The sequence below is a fragment of the Ceratotherium simum genome, chromosome 3 (assembly GCF_057802395.1).
Source record: "Ceratotherium simum simum isolate JZ-2026a chromosome 3, ASM5780239v1, whole genome shotgun sequence".
Taxonomy (NCBI): Eukaryota; Metazoa; Chordata; class Mammalia; order Perissodactyla; family Rhinocerotidae; genus Ceratotherium; species Ceratotherium simum.
The window spans coordinates 41,553,128-41,574,670 of NC_141902.1; the positions used below are offsets into that span (position 1 = coordinate 41,553,128).

A 21,543-nucleotide genomic window follows, 5' to 3' on the forward strand; every position below is an offset into this window, starting at 1 on the left:
GGAAACGCGGTCGGCCGCGCCAGTTCTCCCGCCTCCGCTGGCGCGCGGCTTCCGCGTGGCAGGGCCGCCCCGCTCCCCACGCCTGGCGCGCGGCCTCTTTGTCTCTCCGCGGCTCCCCTCCTCCCAGACACATGGCTGTTGGCAGGAAATCGGACCCGCTCTCTGGGAACCGCGCTCGTCGGCACGGCGGGGAGGAGACGCCGCGCGGCCGGCAGGCTCCGGGTGCCCCCAGCCGGGGCGGGGGCGGCGGGGGATGTTGTGACAGCGTGTCAAAGGAAGAACTTGATGCTTCGAAAGCGCTTTTCACAGCCGGCCTGTGCCTGCTCCCGAGCTGATTTATAAACAGAATCTGTGCTCGCTTCGCCGCTCCCTCCCCTGGCAGCCCGGGGGAGCGGAGCTGGAGGCGCGGACGCGGCTGTGCCTGGCAGGACGGGGTTTATTTATTGCCTCTGGCCGGGAGCCGGGGCGGCCCGGGACCTGCACAAGTTTACTCCGGCTCAGCCCTTCCCCCCTCTCCCCACCCCAGTGCCGCCTCCATCCCAGGGGTCTGCCTTCCCCAAGCCTCCCACCGGACTCTGGGCGGAGCCCGCCAGGGGTTCCGGGGTGGAGGCGGAGAGATGGTCAGGGCGCCCCGCGGGCCCGCGCCCTGCTCCACCCCGCACTGACCCAGGGGAAGAGGATGGTGGGGAAGGGGGTCGCCACCTCTGCCCCGGGGGCGGAAAGGGGCTGGAGCTGCCGAGCGTAAACTCCTCAGGAGACCAGCGGTTCTGAAGCCCCTTCCTCGAGGGGCTCTCTTTTCTCCCCAGGGATTCCTCTATCCGCAGCTCCAGAAAACCTCTTACTCCAAGCCGCCAGGTGCCCTTCCCTTCTAGAATAAATTAAGGAATCTCCAGCTTCCACTCGATCCCAGGGAGAGCGGAAGAAAGGTTTGGGAGATCACGTCCCCCGGAAGGGCCACAGTCCTCAGCCTCGGGACGGGCACAGAGCTGGGTCCAGATTTGTCACAGCGCCTGGGCCTCACATCTACAGAGTCCGGATGGCCACGGGGTAGAGCAGGGACATGTGCTCGGCCCCCTTAATGGGCAGTTTGCGGCTGGCGTAGTGGTGCACGATTTCAGGGACGCTGCTGAAGGGCGGGCTGTTCTGGCCAAGCACGTACTTGTGTTCCTTGGTCCGGGACAGCTTCATGTGCATGAAGCCCTGACTGCTCCTAGGAAGAGGAGAGGAGACCCTGGTGAGTGGGTGCCCTCTCCAGTCCTCCTCCCCTCCCCACCAGGAACTAAATGTGGTTGTTCCAAGCCAGCTGAGAGTGGAGGCAACTAGAAAAGGTGGGGGTCAGTCCAGAAAGCAGGGAGGGGGCTGAGGGGATTCTGTGGGTAGGCACCAGTAGGCATTGGCTTTGTGGTGAGAGCACTGGGTGTGCCAAGAATGTGTGTGCAGTGAGTGTACAGGGTGTGTGCAGGTGGAAACTGGAGCGACCAGCACCCCCCACCCCACCCCAAACTCTGGGATCCAGGCACCCCTGCCCTCCAGCCTATGTAGCTGATTTACCCTCCCACTCCCTGAGCTATGGGGGAGGACACCTGTGGTGACTCACGTGGAGACACAGACACCCTTGGCAGGACAGTGGGTGGACAAATGTGACAACCAAGCAAATCTTGGTTGGGACTCTCTCTTGCAGAGACTGGGGAGAGGAGCTGCTCTGAAAGTCCCCCCAAATCTGGGAATGCTCAGCTGCCTCATCCTGGGGACATCCCTTCACCCTCCTGCTAACTGGGCCTTGGGCCAAGCCCCCAGCTCATCTCTCCAGCCCTTCAGCCTGGGACGATGTCATGGGTGAGGCTGCAGCTCCATTCCCTCCCTCAGAGGACACGCTCCACTGCCTCTCCCATCTCCCCACCGCAGTGCAATCCCGGAAATCAGCATTAGTGCCTGGGCCTGCCCACAAGACAAGGACCCCACTGCTCACAGCTCTGGCCAGCTCGCAGACGGCCAGGCACCCTCAGGCTTAGAGAGAGAGCACTGGGGTGGGGCTCCAGCAAGAACAACGTTTGTCCAAACTACTGAAGGCCTGGTCTGCCAGGCCCCAGGTCTGAAACTCACCCACAGGCAAGGAGGAAGCAATGCTTGGGGGAGCCCTGAAGCCTGAATACTTGTCTCTGCTGGTCAGAGCCTACTTGGGAACAAGGACAGGGCTCAGAAGCTGGTGTGGGAGGTATGTCATGATGAGGCGGTCCCCACCCTTGAGAGGTGAGGCTGGCAAACCTCCTCACTTGCCTCCCCTGCCTGGGTACAAAGAGGGCTCTGACTGGACCCATTTCCCCAGGCCCACAAGTGAGAAAGTGGGGAGAGTAGGGTGACTGAAGAGAGGAAAGGGATGGGAGGAAAAACCAGTCCCTTAACTCATTCCACCCTCCCCCAGTGTATGGTGCCCCAAAGCCTACTAGGGGCCCCAGGACTGGGTGTGTGTGTCAGGGTGTGGGGCCATCCTTCATCTGTAGGTCTGAGATAACGGCTGAGGCTGACAGTGACCACACAGGCCCTGGGGCCTGGCGCAAAGGGCCTGGGGGAAATGTACAGCCCCCGGGGGCGGTAGAGAGGGGAGGCAGTGAGGGGTCACCCTCTGGTCTGCCCTATGCCAAGGCCCTGGCCCAAGGCTATGGGTAGCAGCATGGGCCTGCTTTCCCTGCCCCTCTCACATTTTGGGGACAGCCCCCTCCCCACAGTCTACTTGGGGGAATCGCCTCTCCTGAAATTTGTGCATTATATCTTCTTCTTGAGGGACAGATCTGGCCAAGAAGGGCAACAAGTGGCCAGAGAACTGAGTTAGAAGCTGAGAGCTCAGCCTCCATCTAGATAACTGACCTCTTGGGACAAAGTCCCAAGGGTCCATTAGGACACAGCAGAACCCTTGCTGGACCCTCAGGGAGCCAGGCTGGGACTATCTGGGCCACAGGGCCAGAGCTGGCATGGCTTTTGGAGGAAGCTGTTTAATTACCAGTGAAAGCCCTTCCTTCACAGAGAGAAAAGAAACCATAATTGTATTTCAGAGAAGCCATTTATATGCAAATGAAGCTCTGGCAGACAGATGCTGGCGGGGCCAGATCAGCCTGGGCTGGAGCAGAGTCCAGGGCTGCCTCCCGCTTTGACTCTCCAGGCTAAGGTAGGGCCGGGAGCTCTGCTCTGCTCAGGGAGCCAGACCCCTGATGTCTCCCCTTGCCTTAGACCATATCAGACTTGATGAAGGGTGGAACTGTGTAATAGAACAGAGTCCTTCTCTGAGTCAGACTGAGCTGGGTTCAAATCCTGCTTTTGGCTCTGTATTAGCTGGTGGGCTTGAGCAAGTCACATACCTCTTTGAATCTATTTTCTGTCTATAAAAAAGAGATTGATCTTGCAGGATGCTGGTTGGTCTGGAGATGGTATATATGCTCCTTGTCACTCTGTAGATGCTCTATGAATCTTAACTATAATTTTTAAAGCAATATACACTCCTGAAGTTATAGAAATCAATTTTTTTATGTATGTGTAAGATTAGCCCTGAGCTAACATCTGTGCCCATCTTCCTCTATTTTATATATGAGATGCCTGCCACAGCATAGCTTGATGAGCGATGCATAGGTCTGCGCCCAGGATCCAAACCTGCGAACTTCGCTGGGCCACCAAAGCGGAGCGAGTGAACTTAAGCACTATGCCACCTGGCTGGCTCCTAGAAATCAAATTTTTGACAAATGAATTTCTCCTAAATGCTCCTTTGATTTTACGGTAATTGGCAGACTCCCAGAGAGCTGGAAGAAACCTAAGAGGTATCCATCAACACATTTTGCAAAGGGAGAAACCAAGGCCCAGGGAGGTTAACTGATTTGCCTAGGGTTACATAGCTAGTTTTATTAAACCCAAGAATAAAACTCAGTTTATCTGACTAGAGTTTGGTGTTTTTCCATTACCTTTTAGTGAAGTTGAATAATTATCCTGAAATGTACCTGTTTAGTAGTCCCAAATTTCCATATATTGGATTTGAAGTAGGGTTATACCTGCACCGTAATGCCCCCAGAAAATGTGGCAGAGAGTGGTGCAGATGCCCCAGTAGTAATGGGGGATGTGAATGGACACACCACTCTGACAGGCTGCCATGTGGGGTGCAGGCAGAACTCCTGGGTGCCAAGGAGGAGACTGGCCATCCTGCCAGCAGAGCTGGTCATGGGCATGGTGGTCTGTGTATATCTGCTCCTGGGGAGGGAGGGCCCTGCCTCCCCTGCCTCTTCCACGACCCTTTAGAGCTCAGCTGTCAGCCACTAGCACCCAGACCTCCTGCCTGCTTCTTCAGAGTGAACAAGAACAGCTTTGTGTCCACTGTACCACCCTCCTCCCAGGAACCAGCCTCCATCTCACCCTGTAGGCTCCCTCAGGCAAAATTCCTATCTCCTTGCCTGTGCTTCTAGAACATCTTGGACTTCCATTAATAATAATGATGGTCATAATTTATTGAGTACTTAGCACCATGCTAAGTGCTTCCCATACATTATTTCATTTAATCCTTCCCTATGAGGTAGATATCATTATCCCCCCATTTTACAAGTGAGGAAACTGAGGCCCAGAGAGGTTAAGGGGGCCCCAGGCCACAGAGCTAGTAAGTGACAGAACCCTTCTGAGCTGGAAGCTGTAGCTCGACTTTTTCCCCCAATGGACTCTGAGCTCCTTGAGAACAGGCGCTGGGCCTCAGACCTCTCCTGATCCCCAGGGCCTGGCCCAGAGTCGGCAAATGTTCACGGCGGACGGGGTTCTCCCCAGCTTGGCCGGACTTGGGGGGAATATTGGAGTCTCTGCCTGTCCTGCTGGTTGTCCTCCCCCCAATTCCCCTTGGTGCCATCCTGACATGCTAATCCTGCCTAAAGCCGCCAGCTGGGCCACCCCCACTCACTTGAGGGACAAGGAGAAGTCATTCTTGCTGGTCTCACTGTTGCGCACCAGGTAGCTGGCCTCTTTGCACAGCCGGAGCAGGTTCTCTGCATCTGTTCGACTGATGGCCCCGTGGTACCAGCTGAGGACGAGAGAGAGGAAGAGGGGCATCTCGCCGTCCAGGCCCACCCATTCTGGGTGTCCCCTGCAGGCAAGCCAGTGCCAGGACGGGAAGGGAGGGGAAAGTCCCCAGCTGGACACAGACACTCACACCTGGTTTTCCAGAGGCAGTGCTGGGTCTGTCCACTCCCCCAGGGGGCTGCTGGGCTCCACGCTTAGGGGCTTGGCTGACTTGGGGTTCCCTGCAGAGAGTCGGGGAGGTAGCCGCCCCTTCTCCTCCCGGCCAGGTGACAGGCAGCTCTTCTCAGATCCTTCAAACTGGGCTGTGGGGAACATACCAGTCACAGACTCTGAGGACCCTAGAGGTAGAGCCCTCTAGAATAGCCAGTGCCCCACCCTCATTTCCTGCCAGAAGGGGTCGAAGAATGTTCTGGAAAGGTGGGGCATGCTATGGGCCTGACTGGCTCTGGAGACAGAATCCTGGATCCATCCCCCAGTGGGGGCAGGGGTGGGGTTGGGGTTCAGCCCTCCTGTGCCACACAGGGCCTTCCAGTCCCCAAACTGTGGGAGGAGAGAGGAGAGGAGCAACATGAGAAACCACTTAAGCTTCTCCCTCTGGAGCAGCTGACTGCCTTCTCCTATTCCAGCCCCCTCAGGGTGGCTTCAGTGCTGATAATATTGTTTCTTTCTCCTCCTCAGAGTTCATTACTGTTCTCCAAATCACACTGCCAAGCCATTCTGTAGAAATGACTTATCGATCCGAGAACAATTATCCGATTCCCCTTGGTGCCATCCTGACAGGCTAATCTTGCCCAAAGCCACCAGCCGCCTGCCCCTCCCCCACCCCCAAGGTCGCTGCCCACAGGCTCCCCTCCCCACCCACAGAAGCCCAGCAGGGGCGGTTTTGCCCTCCCAGACCAGGGCCAGCCTGACCGCCGAGACTGCACAAGGGAGCACTGAAGCCAGGGGCCACACGGGCACAGGCACACATGCACAGGCCACAGACACCCTCCTTCAATCTGTATTTACAAAATACCCACTCACACTCAGGCACAAATGTACCAACTGGTGCTCACGCTTGTGCACGCATGCACAGACGCATGCATACACCCTTGGCCGCCCATTCTGGGTAAAACTGAACACAGATGAAGTGTTCAATGCCTTCTTTCTCCCCATTTGGGCTCTTTTTCTCTCCTTGTATCACTTTCAAGCCCTTACTGTCTTTCAGTCACCAGTTTTGAGGATCGGATCCCCTCCTTTACCCTAAGGAGTTGGACATTTCCTGTGCTGGCATCGCCCCCACCTCAGGAGTTATTTGCATTGTTGAGGGATCTGGTCAGGCAGAGCTCTACCCAAAGAGGTGAATTTAAAGTGGTGGATTTTTGTGGCATGGTGGGAAAGAGAGTATTTGGAAGGGGCCTCCCTTAGGAGACACCTTCCCCACACCTTTGCGGGAGGGAGGAATGTGTATTCTGTCCCTTCCCTCTTCCTCCAGGATGAGAGGGATTCTTCCTGGGTTCTCCAAACCCTGCCCCACCTCTCAGCTCCTCCAAGCCAAGCCCACTGGGCCTGAGAGGTGAGAGGACACGTCACCCTGGCCAGAAGCCCCCACAGGACCCACCGCTGCCGTCCTCCAGGCTGGGCTCAGGGAGGGGTGAGGCTGGACCGGAGATGTCCCTGTCCCCATCAGGCAGGGAGGGGCTGCTGTCCAGCTGTCCCACAGGCGGAGGCCAAGGTAGGTCTTTGATGACCTTAATGTCAACTGGAGCCAGAAGCAGCAGGGAGAAGAGAGACAGACAGGGACAGAGACAGAGACAGAGAGAGGCAGAGGTTGAGACACCAAAACCCAGAGCCAGGACACAGAACAGCCTAGAAAGGAGGAGGGTCAGAGCAGAGGCAGGGGTGGCTTCTCAAGGAGGAACAGGACCCTCAGAGGGCTGGGCAGAGCCACACTTCCCACACCAGGCCAGCCCAGTCAAAGGGTGGGAGGCTCAGGTGGCAAACAGCAGGAAGCAGGGTCTTGCTTTGCCAGCCCTGCAGGTCCCCTTCATTTGACCTCTCACAAACTTCCAGGGCCCAAAGGGACCAGGAAAGCAGGAAAAGGGGGACAAGGAGCTGCCCACACCTCCTGGCACCACACCCAGGTTCCCAAAGCCTCCTGGCACCCCCAGCCTTGCCTCCCTTCCTCCTTTTCCCCACAGCCTGGGAACCCATGGGCAGCAAGACTGAGACAGCCCAGCATCAGGCTGTCAGGACTACTCAGATGTGGGGGCAGATGTTTTATTGAAATTTACCCCCACACCCTCAATCCTGAGCCTTGACAATTAGAAGAGTGATGCCACTGGCGGCTGCAGGACTGCTAACGAGGTTTCCTAATGACGAGCATAGATTTTCCCATTAAGCAATCCAAACAGTATTGATTCTCCAAGGAGACTTCTGGAGATAAACGGCCCATCCTCAGCGGTGCACGCTTTACAGGAAACAAATTAGAAACCTGTGGTTTCCCAGTCTGGCTGCCAGGGTGGGGAGGACAGAGCAGAGAGCTGAGTCCAGCTCCAGGGTGAGCTCCTTGCCCGAGGAGGGGTGAGGGGCATGTGGGAGTGGGAATGGTGTCCAATGGCATTTAAGTCCTTTATATTCTCACGGAATCAAGGATCCAGGAGCTAAAGCTGTCTCCCCACTCCAGGCTCTTGTGCCACCCACTCAGACCACGAACACCCACGAACACCCATGTTGGTCCCCGGGCCTGGGATGGACACTGGGGTGCCTGGACACAAGAGAAACCTGATCCTCATTCAGCAAAGGAGACTTCTTACAGCCTTTCTCTCCCCGGGGGTTCCTGCTTTCAGAAATCCCCCTGGGTCGGGCCGGCCCCGTGGCTTGGCGGTTAAGTGCGTGCGCTCCGCTGCTGGTGGCCCGGGTTCGGATCCCGGGCGTGCACCGAGGCACCGCTTCTCCGGCCATGCTGAGGCCGAGTCCCACATACAGCAACTAGAAGGATGTGCAGCTACGACATACAACTATATACTGGGGCTTTGGGGGGAAAAAATCAATAAATAAAATCTTTAAAAAAAAAAAAAAAAGAAATCCCCCTGGGGCTAGGCACGGCCCACCACTGGGAGCCACAGCCCTGTAATTCAGGGCTGGTGTCTTTAGTTACACACACAGCTGTTTTCATTGTCACGAGTGTTAAATGCCTTCTTTTATTAAGGGTAAGTATTTAACATATGCCACAAGTTTTATCATTTTGTTTGGAATTCCTTTATTTTTAAATATACCCAGCCCCCCAAAAGCTGCAAGTGGCCCAAGCCTCTTGGCCTCAGAGAGGTGGTGATGCAGGGAGACCTCTTTATCCTTCTCCCGTGCCCATTCCCTGACGCTGCACACAGTGCTGCGTCCATACCGCCCAACTCACCACTCTCCATGGTGCAGACTCAACTACACTTCCCTTGAGCCCAGCTCCTAGGTCCCCCTGGCCCCTGGGGTCCACTCCTTCCACTCCCCTGAGCCTGGACAGCTGCTCAGAGGCCCAGCAGACCTGCCCTCTCTACCCAGGACTCACCTGCAAAGGCTTTGGAAATCCGCTCCTTCTTCCACTCCCAAGGTTGGTCATACTCCTCAGGGGGCCTCTCGTCATCCTCAGGCAGGCGGGACTCCCGGGGCCAGGGGGGCCCCTCACCCTCCGGGGTGGCCTCCTCCTCCTCTGGCTCATAGGGTGTGTCGTACAGAGGCAGGGGCTGAGCTGCTGGCTCCTTGGACCCCCGGATCTCTGCCAGGGCAAGGCAGGAGGGGAGGTGTGAGAGCTGCCCTGGCTGCCTGGCTCCGCTCCTCCGGCAACGCTCCTTAGCAACAAGCCAAGCCTCCCTCAGAGGAGATGCTGCTGGCTCTGGGGGGAACCCAATGGCCACACATCCGGGGTCCCTCACCCTCAAAACACCTCTGAAGCTCCAAAAGCATGGGACCCAATGGAGGCAGGGACAGAGGCACCAGAGTGAAAGACAGAAGAAAGATCCTGCAAGGGCTGGGGAGCAGAGGCTCACACATTTAGGAAACTGAGGCAGGGTGCTCTCCTAGTCCATCTCCTCCTGGTTACTCAGCTCCATTTACTTCCTGTGTCCTAAGTGGCATCATTTCACAATCAGAAAACCCTTCTATGTTGCTCAGATACTGCTGACCACTCCCTCCTTGAAACTGTCCCCTTTGACAAGTCATTTTCATGGACTGTCCTCCTCTCTGATCACCCGGTTTGGTCTCTTTCCCCAGAGCCTCTCTTGGTCTCTGTTCCCCAGGACCAAGTCTTATTATTCCTCCCTGTTCTCACTCCTTGAACTACTTGACTTGCCCAGTCTCATGGCACCCTTTGCAACTATACGTTTCCAACTGCCATAAAGATGTTTCACTTTGATGTTTCAAACTCACCACTTTCCCCAAAAGTTCTTCTAGTCTGTTCTGTGATTCTCTTCTTAGGATCTTTGACCCCAGAGAAAATCTGATAAAGGCTATGGAGCTACTCCCCAGAAAACTGTGCAAATTTTCACATACAATTCGAGGGCACTCACAGACCTCCTGGGGGTCCACCCCCCTCTGATCTGAATACAGTAGCCACCCTCTCACTTTCTCCATTTCTGTCCACTACACTGCTCTCCTTGGTTCTGGCCCTCTTTCATTCTCTGAATCCTCCTTCATTCTCTGAATCTCATCTGTTCATTGCCAATACCTGATGACTATCACCCTTGCCTCTCCACATCTAGATTACTCCTAGGGTGAACCTCCATTCTACAGGCTCATGTTTCACGGGCTCCATGGAATAACACTCCTGACCACTCTCTGTCCCCCCACCCAACTCTCCTAAGGAGGGAGAGCAGCTTATCCAATCGGCCAGTGGATGCTTGCTCTCTTTCTCAGATCTGTCGTCTTGCAGAGAGAGAACATTCTGGTTCTTTCTCATCCTGCCCATGCAGGAGCCTACAGCTGTCCTGTGTTGCCCAAGCCTGAGTGGGCAACTTTAATTCTGTGGCGAAATATTAAGAAGCCCATTGTGATGACATAGTAAGTAATGTTCTCCAATCAGCTGTATCAGTAATAAAAGTTGACCTTGTTATCTCCATCTGTTTCCTTAATCTTATTTCTCAATTATTTCCAAGCTCAGGAGGTGAAGAAAGAGGTGTTAATTATTGGTTCCTTAAAGCCTCAACAATTTCCACAATAACCTGCTAACTCATCTTTCTGATGCCCAGTTCTTCTGGTCTGTTCTGTACACTAAAGCCTCAACAATCCTCTTGAAATGCCATATTCATCCTGTTCCTTTCTTCCTCAAGAATCCATAATGGCTCCCCTCCTCCCTTTGGAGCAAGTCCAAATGCGTCATTCCAGCCTTCGAGGCCCTTCCCTGCCCCTCTTGGCCTCTCTCATCTTGGCTCTCCTGAATGCCCAGCACTAAGATTATTTGTCCTTGAACAAACCTTCCTCTCAGCCTGCCTTGGGGCCTTGGCTTAGACTGACTCACCCCGGTACTCCTCTCTGATCACCCCCGTTTGGTCTCTTTCCCTGGATCCTTTCTTGACCTCTGTTCCCCAGGGCCAGGTCTTACTCATTCCTCCCTGCCCTCACTCCTTGAACTATTTGCCCAACCTCATGTGCACTGCATCTGCATTTCTAGTCATGTGTTTCCAATAACCATAAAGATGTTTCACTTTGACATCAATCATTACAAACTCACCACCTTCTCTAAAGCTAGTGATTCTCTCTTTGGGATCAATGACCCCCAGCCCATACCACTATCTTGACCTTCCTGACTACCCCAAATGTTTCTGTCTAACTTTGGTTGTATGGCCTTCTCTACCACTTCAGGTCTTAGTCATTTTGGAGAAGAAGCTGTGACTTGTGGTGACTATCTTGAAGGCAGTGGCCATCCTCCCCAAGGACCAAGCAAAGGCTTTCTTTATATTTTCTAGGGACCAAAGAATCAGTCCTTAGACTTGTGAGTCTCAGAGCCTGTTCTGCAGATACCCAGGCCTCAGGGAGCAACCCCTCAAGCCCCCCACCCCCAACTCCATCACTCACCAGCCATCATCTTTTGGGCCTCATAGGGCTCCATGTAGCCATCATTTTCGAGGACCTTCTCTGGGGCTCCTGAAGCTCCTGCTGGGCCTTCACCAGTCTCCTGAACATCAAACGGGTCCGCATAGTCTTCTAGGATTGCCAACTGTGGGAAGAGAGTGAGGGGAGCAAGCTTCAGACATCTGAGAGACAGCTCTGCTTCTCCCCAGATGCCCTGTCCATAGGAGCAAGAGTCCCGGGCAGTCTGCCTTAGACTGGAGCCCCAGGTACCCAAGGGCAGGCTCTGAGCTTGGATGTGGACAAGCTCTGTCTCTTCCTTTGCAGGGGTCCCCTACTAGGCTGCCAGCAGAGTGGTACATCTTTCTCTTCTGTTAATTTTGTGCCTCTGGGCCATTCCCTAGGCTAAATGGCCAGGATGAGGCTCTGGGCTGTAAGGCCTGCCTCAGCCAGGGTCCAGGCAGGACAAGAGCCTACACCAGGTGGTTGAACAGAGGGAATTAATTCAGAGAACTGGTTACAAAGGTGTTAGAAGAGTTCAAAGAGCAAGCAGGGAACAGTAGGCAACTTGGAAATTAGCTTGGTCCATGCCTACCAATGTGTTCGCAGATGCTGAACAAATAAATATTTGCTGACCATCAAGGATGGAAAGGCTGAGTACTCACTTTATGCCCCAGTTCTGCTGGTTTATCCTCTCAACATCCATCACAACGTCATATAATATTATTATTCCCATTTTAAGGAAAGGGAGGCTCAGGGCAGGTGGGGAACAACACGCCCAAGACCATTCAGCATAAGTGGAGGAACCAGGATTGGAACCTATGCCCTTTGTGCAAAATCATGCTGCTAACCTGCCACCAGTGGGCATCTTGGCTGTCCTGGGAGAGAGACCACCTTAGGACAACCCTGAGGAAAGCCAGGATTTGGGCTCTACTGAAATCCCCTGGGCTCCTGGAAGGCAAGGACAGGAAATGCCTTGCCTTGGCCCTCGACATCCCACACTGCCCTTTCTCCCACACAAGTGGCTCATGGCCACCCCTCTGTCCCTGCCCCCAGTCAAGGCAGAGCAAACCACAAGCTGCACACCCTGCAGAGGAGCTCAAGGTGCTCAGGGTGGGGCACAGCTGAGGACAATAGAGCCATTCTCCAAGCTGGGCACAGGCTCCTGGGGGGGTGGGCAGGGACCAGCTGAGGCAGAGACAGAGCCCAGCACCCAGGGCTGCCAGCACCTCCGGGGGAGCACTGCACACTGGGTTGACAGACGTTGACGAGAGGTGGCTCCGGGGCCTGCGGCATGGGGAGGAGCCACTTCTTCCTCTCCCCCGTCCTCAGTCTAGGCTTTGGTACTGGACCACATCAGGACTGTGGGAGCCAGCTGGGCAGGGAGGCTGTGGAGGTGACTGCCCTGCCCTGGGTTAGAGGATCTGGGACCTCTAGCAAGGCAGAGATGGAGAAAGGAACTCTCCTACCTCAGAGACCTCTTCTGCATGTTCCTTGGACCCCCACAAGCCCCTCTAGGGATCTCTAAAGCATGTCCCAATGGTCCTATCATCTCCTCCTTCAGTTCTTGAGCTGCCACCTGTTCCAGTCAAGCCACCCAGCTCCTTTATCTCCCTCGAATCTCTGCCTGCTTCTGAGAAGACCACCATCTCAAATCATCCCCTCCCCACATCAGATCATCCACTAGCCTAGAGTTCTTTGTCATTTTTGTCTCTCTAGCTCCAATAGCACTGGGCTCACAGTAGACACTAGAAAAATGTTCTACTAGATCACTGCCTATCTCCCCTCAGAGCCTTCCACCCCTACTCCTCCTTCCTCCAGGAAGTAGAGAAAAGAAATCCACCCCCACCCCAAGCTGCTTCTCCCTAGGCCAACCGGCACCCATAGCCCCACCCACTTGACCAAGGGGGCTCTGGAGCCAACCCATGTGGTACTCAGCCCAGTGGGCATCCAGCCTCACACTCATATATGGCGGCTACTCGACAGTAACTGAATCAACAGACAGGCTATCCTTTAACCTTGCAGTGGCTCTCCACTGCCTACAAGAAAATGTCTGAAGTTAAAGGGATTTAAAGATTCCACTGTCCTCTTTGGTTTCTCTCTACCCACCTTGGATCACTTTGTTACCTGAGTTCTACGCTCTCTTTCTCACCTCAAAGGCTTTCCCTCTGCCCAGATCAGATTATTTTCTTTCTTCAGAAAGCCTTTCCTTTCTCCCCTCAGGTCTGGTTAGGTGCCTCTGTGCTGGGCTGTCATCACATTATGCAGCAAATATTTGTTTTATTATCTGTCTTCCTGCAGACTGTAAGCTTCCTGAGGGCAGGAACCATGTTTACTGCTAAATTCCCAGTGCCTGAAAGTGCTCAGTAAATATTTGTTAAATCAGTTCACATAAAACAGGAAAAATGGACAAAGGAAGCACTTTTCCTTGTTCCTTCAGAAGAGGGAGGAAGCATGAATTGGGGTGGGGTGGGAGGTCATATAGGGGGATCGAGGCCTTGGAAACTGCTCAGTGGTAGAAGCGCCTGGCCCAAGCCCTGACCCCCTAACTCCACGGAGCCCCCCAGCCCTTCCCTCACCAAGCCTGGTCAGAGCTGCACACAGAGCCCTTCCCACTGGAGTCCTGGGCTGGTGCCCAGAGCCACGACCTCTCCCAGGCTGGCGTGGGCCTCCCCAGCGCCAGTCCAAAGTGCCCGTGGGTGCCCAGGTGGCAGCTCTGTGGGCAGCTCAATGGCTCCTCTGTTCCATTCCCGGCTCCACACCCTGTTTCAGGAAGCCCCGGCCCCCCGCCCTGGGCTGGGGCACCCAGGGGAGCTGCCCACGGGCCAGGAGTCAGGAGCCACAGCAGAAATGCCTGCTGGGAAGGCTGGCAGGATGGACACCCGCCCTAGGCACACAGGACCTTGTCAGAGGCCAGCCCTGCTTTCCCAGTGGCTTCTAGGTCACATGAGGAGACAAAACTGCCCTGTGGGGGAAGCTGCCCCTGTAGGCTTCTGACACCTTTGCCCTACATGATGTATTTTGTTTATGGGCCCTTCCCCCTACTCTGATGTGCTCACTGCTGTACAAAGCACCCATCACGGGGCCTGGCACACAGCACGTACTCAATGAACATCTACTGGGTGCTTGAAAGGCCTCCTTGTCCCCAGACTCCATCTTCTGGAGGGACACAGACTCTCAGATCCCCCTTCATCCTAACTGACCAACCAATAGCAGCTGTAGAAGCAGGCTGTCAGGAGAATTGACATTTGAATAGGGATCAAAGCCTCAGGCTCAAGGGCAGAAGGGAAGAACTGGCAGGGAAGGCACCTAAAACCAGGGCTGACATTTAGGCAAACCCTCTGGTAGAGTCAGAACGCTGCTGAAATGCTGAACTAGTTCCAAACTAGTAGGTAAGTAGCTGCCGCCCAGAGGGCCCCCTTGTCCCCATGTCTCCTGCCAACCAGATGTCCTCCCTCCCACCATCCAGCAGGGTGCCTCCAGGACCCACTCTTGCGCCTGCTCCAGTTGGGCAGTGCCCCTCCCAGAGCAGCTGTCATGCTTTGACTCTCCTCCTGCCCAAGCCTCTCCCGGGGTGGCTGCCAGGCCCGCCATCTGGTTCACCTTCCACTCCGCTGCTGGGCCCTGCTGCTGGGCCCTGCTGCAAGTTCCTGACCCCACCCACAGGGCTTACAATTCCAGGGCTAGCAAGGGGGAGCATATGTCACAGGATTTGGGCTCTGCAAGGTCCCCAAAGCCTACCACTGTCCTTTTCTCCATTTCTTTAGTTTACATTTAATGTCTGAAAACCTCTGGTTTTTTCCAGCTATAAAATGGAGATGGTATTAGTACCTACCTCATAGGGCTGGGAGGAGGACAATGAATGTAAAAGTCCTTAGCCCAGATGCTGGCACAGAGTCAGTGCTCAATAAACATTAGCTCTGATGATAATCTCTTATATTGAGGCATTGAGGCCTCAGAGTTTAGGTGCCAATCCAGGGTACACAGCTTGTCAGCAGCAGAGACAAGATGAGGGCCCAGGTCTCCTGACTCTCAGTGAATTGCCATAAGTTTTCCAGAAAAAAAAGGGAAATGCAGCATCTTCTCTCCTCTACTTGTAGATTTAAAATACACTTTAGCATGTTAAAGGCTCTTAGAAGTCCTACAGCAAAGAGAGCAGTCTAATTTTGTTTAATTCAGATTTCTCCAAAGTATTTAACCATGAAATCCCTTTTGCACTGAAAGTCTGTCAGTTTGGGAAAATGGTATGCTATTTACCTTCCCCAAGATTGAACTTTTTGCACCCTCTGTTCCCACTTATTGGAATGCCTCTCCCACTTTTATCTGCCAGGGAAACTCCTTCACACAAAACAAATTTGTTATTATCCTTTTCTAATTACAAACCAATGCATTCTTGTAAAACATTCACACATCACACACATGCAATCCACGCCACCAATCCTTTTAAGACCCTTATAAGGTGTGTCTGTGGCCACCTCAGGATTGGGTGGCAAATGTTGGCCTTCAGCATTCAGGAAATGGTGAACTCAGCACCATTTCCTCCTCATTGAACTCCTCATTCCTTCTCTACAAGTCTCCTTCTGCATGTTCTTTAGCAAATGCTTAGTGAACCTTCCTCTTGGTGGGGCTCCTCTCAGTAGGTGCAAGCGTCCCATGGCACGGTGCTGACAGCCAGTCTGGAGTCAGGATGCCTGGCTGTGACCTCGGCTCTCCGACTTAGTAGCTGTGAAACCATGCAAGCGTGCCTCAACCTTCCTGTGCTTCCGTATCCCTATATATAACCCAGGGATAGCAACAGAATTTTCCTCTTGGGTTGTTGGAAGGATCAACCAGTCTAATACATATTGGCTGCGTCAAAATGGTACCAGGCACAAGGTAGGTGCTCAGTAAACGTCCGCCATTATATTATTAAAGATGAAAAGACCAAATTCCTGAGTCCTCCAGGAGCTCACAGTGACAGACACAAAATAAGCTCCAAAAGAGTGAAGCCCCAGGGCTAGGCCCCAGGCTCATTGCATGCAGGGATTTGGCCCCCATCCCCCTGCTCTTACATAATATCACACTGGTTCTGCAGTGAGGGCAGCTGGAACGGGCAGCAGGTACCCCTCCAAGCCCCAGGCCCCAGCCAGCTGCTCCCAACCACGGTCCACAGGGTCCCAGCTGTTGCTGGCTCCCAATGGGTGGAGTGCCAGGGCTGAGGTGTCACTGAGTCAGTGGTCAAGTCAAGAAGTCGCAGATGTCTTCCAGAGGGAGTGAGTGCTGCAGTGTGAGGAGGCGGCACTGGGTAGAGCGGAAGGGCCTGCCACATAATCCCATGCCTCAGCCCTCCTCGAAGCACCGATGGCAGCACAGAGGGCCAGCGCAGGCCACGAAAGGTTAAGAGGTCTAACCAGTCCACAAAGGTCCCTTGACATAGACCCTTCTCTTCTCCTCTCTCTACCTCCATTGGAGGACACGTGCGAGATAAACAGATTAGACCTCCAAACTCTGTGCAAGTTCTAAGAAGGAAAATTAAAGCAAATAAGCACATAAACTCAAAAAAAGCAAGGACTAGGTCTTCTAGGTAGTGAGTCCCTTTCAACGCCTAGGCCAGTGTCACTTAATGATACACAAACACTCAATGAACACTGGCTAAGGGAGGGCCCCTACCCACTCTCCTAACCCTTCTTCCTACCTGTCTGTTCACTCATTTCCAAATTTGGGCTTGGAGGATCCAAGTCCATGTGGATACCATCTATGAGGTATATCTATTTTTAAAAGTTCTTAATATTTTGGGCCCTGTGAACCCCTATGAGAATTTGAGAGCTGTGAGCCTTTTCCCAGAAAAATGCTCAAGCAGCCAAATATCTACACAATTTCTGGAGGTTCCTGAACCCTAGAAACTCCTCCACAAGCTAAGAACAAGAGCCCTAGTCTCAATTCATACAGGGTGCCTGACTGTCTTATTGTTCACGTCACTGCTCTCTCGCTCTCTTTCTCTCTCTCTCTCTCTCACACACACACACACACACACACACACACACACACACATCTTGGCATGACGAAGGCAAAGGACACACTGTGCAGATGGTCACAGGCAGCTCAAAGCTTCATCCAATCAGGGCTGCTTTTCTATAACCATCCCTTTTTCCTAATTAGACCAGGTTTCTCCTGTTGAAGGTCTGAGGAAAGGGAGCAATGCAAGGGAAGGCCCAGCTCTCTAGCCCCTTAGCCAGAGCATGGCCTGGCGGCTGGACAGGGCCCAGCGTGAGGGAGCTCTTCCTGCGGCCAGATGGCAAGGCCCTGCCTGCCTGGTGCAGGGCGCAGCTCCTGCTGCTCCCACACCTGCCCTGCCAGGCCTGCCCAGATGGCCACCTTTGCACCCCTGCCAACTGCAGCAGTGGGTTTCAGAGTGGGCCAGCAGCCAGAGCCCGGCCTGGGGTGAAGGCTAATGGTCCTGACCCCCCTGGGCCTCTCAGGGTCTTGTCTAAGTCCCCGTTCTCTCCTGCCCCTACATTCACTGGGCTCATTTCCCCTCAATCTCTCTGCCTCATCACAGAAGCATTTCCACCCATTTCATCAAATCTCTGACCCAGCCCCTCTCAGAGGGTACTGACCGATCCAGCACCAGCCACTGGGCTCCAGGAGGAGAAAAATGGGCTAGCCCGAGGCACATCCTGGTCCTCAGTTCCCATCTCACCTCAGGAAGTGACCCAAAAGCAATAAGCCAAGAGGACCTGCAGGGCTGAGTGGAGGGAGTACAGAGAATAGCGAGAAAGCAGCCATACAGAATAGAAACACCAGCTCAGCAAGGCCTTGGGGGCCGGGGCCAGGCCGGCTCACCGACCAGGGGCAGCAACCCTGTGTGAGCTCTGCAGGTATGTGGGGACACTCGGGTTTAGCATAAGGGGCTCAGGTACCCAGTCTGGGCTCTTCCTAAGGGAAGCTTCTGGGATCCCCCAAACTCTGCTCCTAAAGAGGTGGAGCTGCTCTCTCTGAATGGTGGGAGGCCCCAGGTCAGGGCTCATGGAGACAGCATCCCTGCCCCTGGGCCAGCTCAGATGGCATCCTGGGTCCTTCTCATCACACTCACTAAAGAAACCAAATATTGTGCGATTCCTGGGAGAGCCTGCTGGATTTCATTCCTGTTCCTGATGCTGACAGAGGAGTCAGACACCTCTCGGCCCCCAAGGTATGAACAGCCCACAGATCACAGAGTCGACCCAGGGTGAGGCATGGATGCCCTTGGTGAGAAGAGATGTGGGTCTCTGCATGGTTGTGTGGGCACAACTCATTCCTTGGGGGTCTCTGTGGGGAAACATACAGGGGAATTGTAGTTAGGGGAGTCTCTGACCCTCAGGTCACCCTGGCAATGGACAGTCACCATTCGGGATGTATTTAAGCACCCCCTTTATGCCAAGCTTTGTGTCAGGCACTTTGGAGACAGAGACATGAGGAGGACATGGTCCTTGTCCTGGAGGAGCCTACAGCTTGGTGGGCAACCTGTTAGGCCATTCCAAGACACTGCAGAGAGGAGGAGGGCCAGGGACAGCTCAGGCTCATGTGCCGACGGGTGGCGTTCACGTAGGAGGAGACTGGTTAACAGTAAGAACAAGGCCTAACACTCCCTCTGTCTCACTGCCACCACCACTATCACATCACCCAACAGTGGGGGACAATTAGGAAGGACGGGAGCCCAAGGACATGCGAAGAAAGCATAGACTCCTTCTGCAGGCTAAAGATCCTGGCCCAGGATGGGCAGCCATGCCCCATGGCAGAAACTAGAGGAAAAATAATTCACATTCCTGAGGCTTCTGCTCTGACCCTAACACATTTCTCCTATCCAGGAAATTGGGCAGAACGGCACTACGGTGTTTTCTCGGCTCAAAGCCTCAACCTTGGAGCCAACGGATTCGGACAGCAACTTTGCTCTCCAATTAAATAAAACTGTGTTCTCTGCTGAGAAGAGGGGAGTAAGCCCCAGAGCTGAGCTCCCAGGCGTGAGTGGAGAGGGACAACAAAGCCAGAGTGGCCCACAGAGTCATCGTCATAGAATTTAAGGCTAGAGGGGCCTGGGGATGGCTTTCAGCTGTCAGGCAGGGATAAGGTCCAACTAGGGTTGGGCAGGGGGTGGCTTCCCCAAGGGGGGCCTCTGAGGCCCAGTGAATATTCTCAGAAACAGTGACCGTCCAGCTCTCCTCTCTACCCCAAGCCCGCAGATCCTGAAAGGCTCCAGCCTCCCTCAGAATGGCCCTGGGGAAGGGGAGGCCAAGGGGAGAGGAGGAGTGGGCTCAGCGGCTTAGCCTCTTCTGGGCAACAGGTTCTGAGCACTGACTGTCCCCATACCTGGGGGGACAAGGAAAGGAGCGCAGGAGTGGAACTGCCTGGACCACACTGGTCAGCATCCTTGGTGAAGAGCTGCGTACTGCCTGTTCTAGCTTCCCGAGAACAACAGTCCACCAGGCTCCAGTCCCACTGGGTAAGGCAAAGGCCAGGTCTTGCTGTGTCTACAGGGAGAAACTCCAGCTTTTGCCTCCTTCCTAGGGCTTCAGCACCGGCAAGGATGCTTGGGCTCCCTGAGGAGGAGGAGTGAAGCTTTGTGCTGGCTCTGCCCTGGTGGGTAGGGGGGTCAGAGATCAAAGGGTAGTGAGCTGCTGCTCCCAAGAGGGCAGAAAGGCCATAAACTGGGGGAGGGAGGGGACTCAAATCCCGTTAGAAAAAGGCTCGCTGATGAGGCTGGTATGGGGGGTGGGGGTGCAGGCCTGCAATGAGGAGAGCAGAGCAGAGCCCGGGAGGGGGAGTCACCAGTCCCGGGCGATAACAGGGTGATAAAGGCAGAGTTTGGGGAGAACGTCCCAGATTAGTCGGGCGAGAATCTGAACAAAGGTGAATGAAGGCTCCGAGCCCTGGGGTCAGGGACTTAGATCGTGTCCGCCAGGAACCGTGACCCTGAGGGGCCAGGGCCCGGCCAGGCCACCTTTGTCCCTCTCGAAAGCCCCAGACCTCCGACCATCTCTCCTCCTGGCCAACCCCACCCGGCGCCGCACTCACCCTGTCGCTGCTGGCGGGAGGTCCAGAGATCCGCTCCTCGGGAGGGGGCGCTGGGGGGCCAGGGGTCTCGACCCGAATAAGGCGGTGGGGGGGCGAGCCGTGGCGCGGGGGCGGTGTAGGGCCGGGGACGGCGGGGGTGGCTAGGGCAGCGGAGCCGGACGGCCCCCCGGAGTAGGGGTCTTCGAAGTCGCGCTCCCTCTGCAGCCGGTAGGCGGCCAGGATGTCCGGCGGTGGCGCGGGGGGCGCGGCCGGGGAGGGCGCAGGGGGGCGGTAGTCTGGCTCGGGGGGCGCCGGCTTGCCCCCACCTCCGCCGCCGCTCCCCCCGCGGAAGCCCAGGTGCTCCCGGAGCCACTTGGCTACTCCGCCACTGCTGCCCCCTCCTGGGCCGGCTCCAGCACCCCCGGCGCCCCGGCGCGACCCCCCCGGGCCGCCCCCCGCGCTGCCCTGCGCCCGCGGCCCGGGGCCGGAGCCCGCCGGAGGAGCTCCGCTCAGTAACATGGGGCCAGCCCGACTGAACCAGCCGAGCGCTGGGGCCGGGCGGGGGGCGGGGGCGCGAGCGGGGAGGGGCGGAGCTCCGCCGGGCGGGAGGGGGCGGGGCTCGTCAGTAACAAGGGAGGGGCGGGGTTCCGCTCCCTAACCCGGTCCACCTCCTCCGGCTCCAGCAGAGAAGAGTGGACGCACGACAAGTGAAGTGGGCAACCCCAGGGCAGGGCATGCGACTCCTGGACTGAGGATGAATCTTCCACGTGGCGCCACGCGTGCTCCTGTGGGGGCGCACCTGTCCCCATCTGTTCCCCTTCCCCAGTTCCTAGATCGCGCGCGACGCCGAGAGGCGAGCCCTCCGACTCCTGAGTTCCCAGCCCTTGGGTGCATTCAGCCCCTCCTCTCCCCTCCCCCAAGGCCTCCCAACTGGGAATCTCCTAGGAAGAAAAGCTAGGGAGGGTGAGAGAAGGGGCTGTTCTGAAAGATGTCTGTAACTACCCCCTCCCGCGTGTTATGCTGGGAGCCCCACCTACCTCCTCCCATCCACTGCTCGCACCGCACATACTCGAACCCACATTGCTTCCCCATCCAGGCAGACATATCTCACATCACAGACAATCAACTCCCTAGAGGCACCCACTTCTCCCGTGTCGTTTCCACACACGCCCTCCTCACATGCAAACAGCCCTTGCACAAACGCCTCCCACCCACGGACGCACCTGCTCCGAAGAGGCCCACCCACCTGACGGCAGCGCGCACGCACGCAGAAATCCCTTCAAGTCACATCCCGGGTTTCATTGTCAATCAGATCAGTGACGGAATAGAAACAGACAAGTCAATAAATCAAGTCTAGAAACAGTTCCAATGTTGTCTATCACAAACCCCTTATCCTCCCGAGGCTGGAATGTTCAAGCGATAGGCATTTTTGTCTTAGAAATAAAGCTAATTTCTTCC

At 55.4% G+C, this 21,543-nt stretch overlaps 1 protein-coding gene across 2 annotated transcripts; it reads right to left on the minus strand.

The window, feature by feature from the left end:
• Positions 1-207: 207 nt before the first annotated feature.
• SHF (Src homology 2 domain containing F) lies at positions 208-20,604 on the minus strand. Of its 2 annotated transcripts, XM_014780675.2 has the most exons (7): positions 20,107-20,604; positions 11,083-11,224; positions 8,582-8,788; positions 6,641-6,781; positions 5,171-5,342; positions 4,922-5,041; positions 208-1,210 (listed from the first exon to the last, which is right to left on the minus strand). In XM_014780675.2, exons 1-7 carry the CDS (start codon positions 20,602-20,604, stop codon positions 1,024-1,026), a joined length of 1,467 nt encoding a protein of 488 aa, XP_014636161.1. In that variant the 3' UTR covers positions 208-1,023. The 2 variants fall into 2 exon arrangements, with proteins under 2 accessions (XP_014636161.1, XP_014636163.1); XM_014780677.2 differs by lacking the exon at positions 6,641-6,781 and having other exon boundaries at positions 216-1,210.
• Positions 20,605-21,543: the final 939 nt, after the last annotated feature.

Bases quoted from the DNA above. Each gene is read 5' to 3' on its own strand.
- SHF (XM_014780675.2), bottom strand. From the start codon at position 20,604: ATGTTACTGAGCGGAGCTCCTCCGGCGGGCTCCGGCCCCGGGCCGCGG. The intron at 11,225-20,106 runs GTGAGTGCGGCG...CTCTTCCCACAG, and splicing joins CTCCCGCCAGCAGCGACAGG to TTGGCAATCCTAGAAGACTA. The intron at 1,211-4,921 runs GTGAGTGGGGGT...TCCTCTTCCTAG, and splicing joins GACTTCTCCTTGTCCCTCAA to GAGCAGTCAGGGCTTCATGC.